The sequence below is a fragment of the Leiobunum rupestre genome, chromosome 7 (assembly GCF_980474605.1).
Source record: "Leiobunum rupestre chromosome 7, qqLeiRupe1.1.hap1, whole genome shotgun sequence".
Taxonomy (NCBI): Eukaryota; Metazoa; Arthropoda; class Arachnida; order Opiliones; family Sclerosomatidae; genus Leiobunum; species Leiobunum rupestre.
Genome location: NC_143390.1, coordinates 56786614 through 56795977, shown reverse-complemented (window position 1 = coordinate 56795977; position 9364 = coordinate 56786614). Strand labels below are relative to the sequence as shown.

The following is a 9364-nucleotide window of genomic DNA, read 5'->3' as shown; positions in this document are numbered from 1 at the left end:
TAAGACGGTTTTGGAATTTACCTGATTTTGATGCTGTCCCTGAAGTCGCTATAGAAGTTGAAATTTCTCAAGATTTAAATGAAAATTTCACAATCAAGCAACCAGTAGAGATACCCAATCCTGTTGAAGAAATGAATTTACCTTTAGTTACATCTATAAAAGAGGAATTACAAGAAGAAGCCAAGAAACTTATTAAATTAATTTGTGCAGAGCCAAGAAATATTTCACAAGAGGAGTCCTATGAGCATGTTGAAAAACAGATAATTTCTTCAGAGCTAGCCAAATTTATTGAAGAGAAAACTAGAAGGCAATCGAAATGCGAAATGTGGGTTAATATGAGGAGAGGCAGAATAACCAGCTCCTTTTTTGGATTAATTGCTAGAGCTAAATGCAAAAATGCTCCTAAATCAGTTATTGAGAAAATAATATACCCATCAAAACTGGAAAACTATGCAAATTTACCCAAGGCTATTCAAAGAGGGAGAGAGCTCGAACCACTGGCTATCGAAAGATACATTGATGTCACACGATTTGCAGTAACGAAGGCAGGTTTATCCTTACACACTAAGTACAGTTTCATTGGATCTTCCTCCGATGGATTAATAACTTATCCATCTGAATTTTGTAAAGGTGTACTTGAAGTCAAAGTACCATCATCATTAAATGGAAATGACATTAGCAATATGGATGTCACTGAAATTTTGAGCAAATATAAAGGATTTTATGTAGAAAACAAAAATGGTATACTGCAATTAAATCGCAATTCCATTTACTATTATCAAGTATTAGGTGAAATGGCTATAAAAAATTTGCCTTGGGCAGATTTTGTCATTTTCACTGGTACCAAAGAGCGTAGTTTTGTATACATTGAGAGAATACGATTTGACCAGCAGAGATGGGTAGAGTTAGAAGAAAAACTAGTCACTTTTTATAAGTATATAGTTCCTCATATTTTAAAATAAGCTTTATGTGAAAAATTAAGTTCCTATTTTTGAAGCTAGTACAAGTTTTTAATTTTTCTAATGTTAAAAAGTTATTTTAAACATTTTAATAACACTTGTGATAAAATTAGCCTTTTCAGATTAAATAGATTCACGTAGCGGCCAAAGCAAGAAGCTCATAAACTGCTGGATTTTCTACTGCTAAGCAGAGGATTTAATTTGTTAAAAAAAACCAAAACGTCTGCTTAGCAGGCGAAAAGCCAGCAGTTTGAGCTTCAAGCTTTGGCTGCTACGAGGCTCTATATAAATTGAAAAGGCTAATTTTTATAAGAAGTTGATACTTTTTTATCAAATTTGTTATGAGATATACCAAAATACTATAACATAGTGCTAAATAAATTTGAGTATTAAAATTCACACAAGCTCTTATTTTTAAAAGCAAATCATTTTTTACTAGGTATCATAGGTTTGTTTATATTTGTCAGGAGAGCACATACGTCGAAAATTTGTCCTATTAGTTTAATTTGAGTTATAGGAAAAATTCCATCCAAAATGTGGAAGTTTCTAATTCGCCCTATAGATCTTTCAATATGAATTCAAAGCTCTGCAATTCTTCTATTTTCTATGACCTCTTCTTCTGTAAATTGCTCTCGATTTACCTTTTTGACTGGGGGTATGTTTAATTTAAGGCTTTTTCTTCAACCATTTTTTCAATTAGAGAACCTTTGTCCGCCATTATATGATCATGTTTATCCAAAAAGTCCAAAATACCACTTTTTTCAACAATAAACTTGTCTGATGCACGCCCACCCCATGGTTCAGAAATAAACGATATCACACCACCGGGAGTTATACCAATAAGAATCTTTGCGGTATTGTGATGTTTGTATGAAGAAAATGTTACATTTTGGGTTAACATATTAGATGACCTCTCTATAAAGATCTCTGTGCAGTCCAATAAAATTCTCGTATCAGGGTACTTCTTGAACTTTTCCGGCATATACATTTGCACAAGTTCCTTATTTGGGAAAGGACACAAAACTGAAAGTTCTTTATCCAGTAAGCATATCCAGGTTGTGAATATTTCGGAAAACATGGAAATGGTAATATCAAACCGATCTGCAACATCCTGAACTAACAAACCTAGTTTCAATCGCATTAAAACTGCAAAGAACTCGTTGATCAATGTGAGTTTTCTAAATCTCACATTTTTCTTTCACTTTGACTATTTGAAGCTCTATAGTAAGTCATATGGCTTGCTTTATCCTTAAGATAACTAAAGAAGAAAATAAATATTTAGAAACAGAAGCATAAAATGTTTGTAATAATTTTTCATTCTTACTTGAATAACCACATAAAAACTGGAAATGTTGGTAGCACAGTGTAAAATCTGGTTACATTGTCATCATGTTGGATTTTTTCTACAGACCAAGTCTTTTGCTCAATAACATCTTCAAATTGCTTTAATTTTCCTTTCAGTAACATGTTTTCATACAGCAGAGGGTCAGTAATTGTTTGAGTACTAACGCCTTAAAATTATTAAGTAAATTAGAATAAAATAGTAGCTTAGCAAACAACTTGAAAAATATTACTTTTATATGACTTCGTTGTTGAACGTACTTCAGTAGGTCGGCTTACGTTACCAACATCATAATCATGAAACGTTAAAGATTTTTTAAGAGAATCTGAAAGCCAATTTTTTTCACATAATTCCACTTCACTTTTTCTCTGAAAAACCATACACGATTAATTTCTAGTAATAATAACATTATGCATGCAGTATACCTTCTTGGCATTTCTATCGTTACATCTCTCTTCTCGAGCTATTGCAAAAATGGGCTTTTCAACCTCTTCTACTTGAATATTATTGCAAATTTCAGTTTTTTTGGCAAATCTTTTGATACATCTACAACGGGTTTCATGTGTAACGTTGGAACCCAATCAACGTCATCTTTCTCCCAGCGTGGGTAACCACTTACAAAATGTATACTACACACTTTATCTTATTTTGAAGCCTTCCAATTTTTTCTGTTTATTATTCTTTGCCATAGCTTGCGCCTTTTTACTGGAATTCTATGAAATTGTATACCATCACTAACTCTGGCACCCTTTGAGGACCTATTGGTATTCTTGAATCCAGCAACACAACACGTAGGTATTTTGTCGGCCTGTAATTATAAAATTTATAACTATTCAATAGTTTAAAATGTAAAATATTTAAAAACTTACCTTAGAAATGGCTTCAATCAATTAAATAAAAGATAAGATGTTCTTTAGAAACAAATCGAGAAGAACATACACTTTTAAAATCAGTTGTTTACTATGACAGACCCTTTAACTGTGAGTACGAAGTCGGCCCCAGCTCGCTATTTGCGCAGGCGCGACTGTCATGCCCCCCGCTTTTTACCCCTTTATGCGAAAAGGCTCATTACGCCATTCTCCATTAGATTTTGAAATTTGGACATTTAATGGTGACAATACATCCCAGAGTGCTTGACAAGTTTCGCGAATTATATTAGAAACGGTGAGCGTACCCTGGCGGAACCCAAATGATAAGCTTATCTGCATATCCCCACTAGCTAGGTATCTGAAGGAAAAGTGAATTGGTTTAAAATATTTATTCGTAAATATGCATTTAGTTGAAAATATTATTTTCTTACCTTACTGTGACGGCTAGCCTTTCTTCTGGAGTAATGGCTTTCCTCATACGGGTGTCTCTCTTTTCAATCCTATCTCTTATCAGTCCTAAAATTTTATCAAACTGCTCCGGCGACATTCGAAAGAACCTAAATAGACATTTTTCTTTAAAGTTTGAAGAAATAAATAAACATAATTATCAAAAGCTTACCTAAAATAGCTTTCGCGGTCACCAAACCGCATTTCGAGGACTAAGTTATTAAAATATCCTTGTTCTTCTCGTTTTTGGAATATTTCGCGAACCCAATTTTTTTGTCTTTTCTTTAAATTGTTGGTTGTTAACAAAATTGTGGCCAAATTGCAAATAATTAGATTTGCTCGTAACAAATCATTCCTCCTCACGGGAGCCATTTTCTTTTGCGTCTTAGAAACCGGCCGGAAATTTACTAATGAAAACTTAAGGTCGTCACTAAAACCGAAAACCAAATATTTTCGTCACGAAAAACGTAAAATTTCGGCCGAAAAATATGTCCAGTGAAAATCAAGCTTAAACGTTTTAAAACCTATAGAATTCGAATTTAAAAACAATCTATCAATCAACGTTTTTGGTTATGATAACGAAGTTTTCCCGTTTCACGTCAGTGAAAACGAAGTGCCGAAAGAACTACATATAGACCTCCTATACCTCGTGTCAGGAAAAAACCAGCTCTTTTGTCTTATTAGTGACCTTAGTCGCTTGTTGAGTCATTTCACCAATCAAAACGCAAAAATTTACTGAGGTCGTTGTTGCTTAAACCGTTATCGAAAGTAATCATAGAGAGCACGTAAAAAAACTGTAATGTCCACGGTCCACAGCTTGTGAAAATGCCCCACAAAGAACCCATTTCAAAATTCAATAAAATCGACTGGATACAAAATGTAAAAAAAAATCTTATTACAAATTTTCACTGTTTAATATTCTCTAAATTTATGTACCTTACGTAAAATACGCGGATTTTGAATCTATTATTGATAAAATCCATGCATGTTTACCCGCCCGTGACCTTTAGAGGAACTGATGCTACTGAGGTTTTTCTTGAAAGTTTGTTGATGGAACGGGAGTACATCAACGAATAATTAAAGAAAACGTTTCGATGGTTTGACACCAGTCGAAGAAGAATCGGTTCGCAACGCCATTCATTGTTACGTGTGTGAGGGTCTTCTCACGCAGAGCGATCCGGGAGTTTGAGACCATTGTCATTATTCCGGTATAATTAACTTTTATCGGTGATTATCGGTATCAGAAAGCTAACGTCTAATTACAATTTTTAGGATGTTTTCGTGGAGTAGCCCTCAATTCATGCAATTTAAAGCTAAGAGTTGGAAAGTTAACACCCGTCGCCATGCACAATTTATCACCGTACGTAAATTTTTCCCTTTTTACTATCGACAAAATTATAAATAAATTATATATATTTTCAAATTGTAGATACGATTCCAATCTTATTATGCCGAGGATAGAACATAAAATATCCTGCATTCCATCAACCACCGAAACTTTTATAAGTTACACTATCGGTCGTCTCCGTTTCATCGATTCACTTCGTTTCATGCCAGCTTCCCTCGTAACTCTAATTGATAACTTAGCTATGGGGGTTCTTATTAATTTCCTATCTTAAACTCTTTCTACCCTTCGCATCAAGTCCCGTATTTACTTAAAAAATTAACTTATCCTTACGACTACATGAGCAGCGTGGCAAAGCTTGAGGAGACACTTCCTCCCAGAGAAGCCTTTTTCAACTCTCTCACTGATAAACACATATCAGATGACAGTTACGAATCAGTCCGACAACGTAAAAATTTAGGTATTTCTCTATAAATCTTTAATGGAAAGAAATAATGTTTCTAAAGAAAATTTTCTTGACGGATACTTTCCAGCTCGCTGACGTCTTCGAAAGTTTCCGCGCCATGTGTGTGGAATACTATGGCCTGGATTGCGAGGCCAGAATTCGCCTGGGAATGCGCGCTTCACATGACCAAAGTTGGAGTTACTCCTCGATATTGACATGCACTTATTTATTGAGCGCGGTATTCGAGGAGGTGTTTCGAAGATTAGCCACAGATTCGCCAAGGTGAATAATAAATACATACCCGAATCTTACAACCCCGAGCAGCCCAGTAATTTTATAATATACTTCGACATGAACAATTTGTATGGGTAAGTTCGCTTGGGTGCCTGTAAAAGAACTCCTCGATTACGCTAATTTACACGTGCTTACTTTATCGGACGAGTCATCCTACGTTTTCATTTTGGAGGTTGATTTAGAGTATCCTACTGAACTGCATCAAGAACACAATTGCCACCCCCTCGCCCCTGAATCTCGCGCCGATTTATTTTCATCATATTATAATCTGATGCTTAAGCAATTGAACCTTTCCACAAAAGACACTCTTTCTAAGCTTGTACCTAATCTATTCAACAAGCAACATTACGTAGTTCACTATCGTTATTTAAAATACTACTTATCGAAGGGGCTGAAACTTACTAAAGTTCACAGGATACTCTCGTTTGACCAAAGTCCTTGGCTTCGTCCCTTCATCGAGTTCAATACGGAGAAAAGAAAACTTGCCAAAAACAACTTTGAACGGGAATTTTTCAAGTTGCTCAATAATAGCACTTTTGGTAAAATAAATATAAATTTAAATAATAGTCAATACTAATCTAATTGCTAGACCTTGCGCGTCCTTAGTGTTATGAGGCGAAAGGGCGAACCTAATGATAATAATTATATGCATTTTCGTAATAAGGTTATTTTGGAAAATAAAATTTTCATATCGAAGAACAAGTGGGACTTGTTCCTCAATCAAGGAAATGAGTCAAAATTCGCCGAAGACTTCAGCTGTTTGCATTTGGGGACTCCAACATTGGCGATGAGGAGTTTTAGAGCAAAATGTGGAAATCGTACTTTTGAATCTAGAAACTTAGAGCAAAGGCCTCCGTTACCTCCAGTTAAAGTATTTTTAATTATTGGTTACACGTGAATAAGATTTAATATTGCTGTATCTCCTTTAGATTATGCAAGTTACTTGGCAGATAAAAAAGGGAAATCGTTGGATTACCACGATGAAGCAGCGTAAACAGTTAACCGCTTTTCAGAAGCTCGGGAAAGTTTAGAGTTATAAAAAATAAAACTGAATTGGACCTTTTGAATTACTAATTCTATTCTTTGACGGGCCCACAAGGGGTCGGGGTGTGCAATAACTGGTGGCTTTACCGGGGAGTCGGGGTCCGGCGCTTGTAACCCATCACGGGCGGTGGCGCACTGGGAGATGTTAGCTCCGTCCAAATGGTCCTATCTCCAACCTCCGACTTCGGTCCGGTGTGGGCTGGTAACTGGGCTTCGGCCCAGGCAAACTGTTCGTCTCGGCGGATTGTGTAGCCTGCTGTGGGGCTGCGGGCCTCCGTATGAGGGCACAGCGGACCCATCTCCCGGCCTTTTGGAGTTCCACCGGGATATCCGGTGCCAGCTGTGCCGGGTTATGCGGGCTGCCATGTGCCCGCCGTCCCCCTTTAGGAGCTCTTTCCAAAGGACGCGGCTATCTACCTTCCTAGGTAGGGTGTCGGCCGGAGTTGCCAGAGCATCCGCTCTTATTCCCACTGCTGTGTGCGAAGTGGGGGCTGGTGGACCCATTGCTGCACCTTCTGCTGGGTTGAGTGGCTTGCGTCGAGGGTGCGACCATCAGTAGTAGGGTTCTGCTACCCATGCTGGTTTTGTCACATGTCTGGGCTTTCGGACGCTAGCGTAGGGCATTATGAATATGGACCACCGGTGGTGTGGTTTAAATCTTACCGGTACACCGGGCTATAAATCTGTTGCATGTCTATTCTTTGACGAAAATAAAATGAATTTAAAACGTTTTAAATATTCTTCTGTTTTTATTTATTGTAATAATTGCAAACTTACCAGTTTACACAATTTAGGACCTACGATCTTTCAAAATTGGAGAACTATTTTTATTATTTGCAAACATGACCAGGGGAGGTTTATTAATATAATATAATAAATCCATCAAAGCCGTGAGACGCGCCGACCACGAAATTACCAGGGAGGCGGTGTGGCTCGAAATCCAACTTCCACATTCCAAGAAACTACTAATCAGTAACCATAGCTTCGCTCAAACTAGGCCGAAAAACGAACTAATAAACTATCTAGATTATCTGCAAGACCTACTAAAAAATTACTCCCACGACGTAATAATTCTAGGTGATTTCAACTTTCCGATCACATCGTTTCTATTTTTGTTGACGCCCACTGATTTATACCAAATGAAAAATGACGCCAGTTTGTAGTACACTTATATAACCGAAGTGTTTGGGTTAGGGAAGTATTTGCAAATAGGGAGAAAGACGGTGATTATCACAATTTAATACCCAAGTTAAGACTGTACTATGAGTTGTACGAAGACCCTTTATGTATTGAATATTGTCGTATGACCACAAAACAATTTGATTTTCTTTTCAACTTGGTTAAAAACGACTTGCAAAAACCAAATACACGGTTTAGGAAAAGTATCTCAGCTGAAGAAAGGCTTTATTTAACTATCAAGTATTTTCAAATACGCCGAATTTGGCGCTGTCGCGGAAAATACCGTTCGCGAATACCGCGCCTTCTATGGAAGGCCTACAACTGGCGGCGGGTCATTCAAACTTCATTAACATAAATTAAGTTAAGACCAAAATACTTTTCCGATATTTGACTACTGGTGACAGCTATAGATCGCTCTCGTTGGCATTTCGTAAAGGTTGTTGTAGAATACATCCCTTGCCAATTGTTTCATTGTTCTCCTTGAAAATTTGGAGGAGAGTTTGTTCATAGGCATCCTTTTTTGGCCCTTAAGATTTTTTTGCGGGTGGTTTATCCAAATCAACAGTGGCAGTATTTCCTTGGGTATTTTGTAAGGTCCCCTTCCTTTCCCTACTGGTCACAACCATAACCTCTTGGTCCTCGTCAAGGTCCGAAAGATTTTGCCACTCAAGAGTATGCGTCTCAGTTAACAATTCACCATTTTCAGTATTTAGTACTATGTTTGGAGTTTCAATTACACAAGAATGATCTAGGAATGAATAAAAACTGTAATAGGGATATTATAAGTAATTAAATTATGGCAAATTTCTTGGCTTTATGGTATCCTTTAAGAATTCCATTGTTTTTAAATGTGCCCATGATTCCCGTGGCGTGTATTCGCTGCCACTTAATTGACACGAAGCTATAGCTTTTTTTCTCTAACAAATTTATCCCTCCATGCCTTCCATCGCACTTTTAATTCCTCAACTGGAAAAAGTATAACCAATTAAACTTTTAGAAACCTTTAAATATTAAAGACATAAATGAAGCCTTGGCTAAGCTTACCAGTATCTCCCATTGTTTCGGATATTCTAATCCACGCAGCCTCCTTATTTCGATTGTTTTTATAAATGTCGAGGCCTGTATTCCAAAGTTCTTGGAAACTTTTCACCTCATTTATAAGATATTCCTCATTAATTGATGGTTTTAAATTGTTCATAACTGTACAATTTTAGTTGTTGATTCTATCGAATAAAATAGACAGACGCCTCGACAGTGACGTCAAAAGGAACCACGTGATCAAATTGGACGCTCATTGGTGCATCTCTGGGAGATACGCGCGAGAAATTTGCAGCCCATATTTCAGTGTGAACTAGCCGCGAAAAAAGGATGCGATTATCACGTATTTAGCGTAGGAACGAAGCGAGCGAAAATCTTCCGGAGTGGACGGCCCTTTAGATT

The 9364-nt window shown here is 37.0% G+C and overlaps 1 protein-coding gene across 1 annotated transcript; it reads right to left on the bottom strand.

Annotated features, from left to right (window-relative positions):
• Positions 1–1620: 1620 nt before the first annotated feature.
• LOC149937547 (uncharacterized) lies at positions 1621–3821 on the bottom strand. The gene is made up of 8 exons (XM_090153829.1): positions 3790–3821; positions 3602–3727; positions 3041–3109; positions 2727–2847; positions 2534–2669; positions 2284–2470; positions 2162–2217; positions 1621–2105 (listed from the first exon to the last, which is right to left on the bottom strand). The coding sequence occupies exons 1-8, from the start codon at positions 3819–3821 to the stop codon at positions 1621–1623; spliced, it is 1212 nt and encodes a 403-aa protein (XP_090009955.1).
• Positions 3822–9364: the final 5543 nt, after the last annotated feature.

Bases quoted from the DNA above. Each gene is read 5' to 3' on its own strand.
- LOC149937547 (XM_090153829.1), bottom strand. From the start codon at position 3,821: ATGCGGTTTGGTGACCGCGAAAGCTATTTTAG. The intron at 2,218-2,283 runs GTAAGAATGAAA...TTTCTTCTTTAG, and splicing joins GTTTTTATGTGGTTATTCAA to TTATCTTAAGGATAAAGCAA. The intron at 2,106-2,161 runs GTGAAAGAAAAA...AGTTCTTTGCAG, and splicing joins TAGAGCTTCAAATAGTCAAA to TTTTAATGCGATTGAAACTA.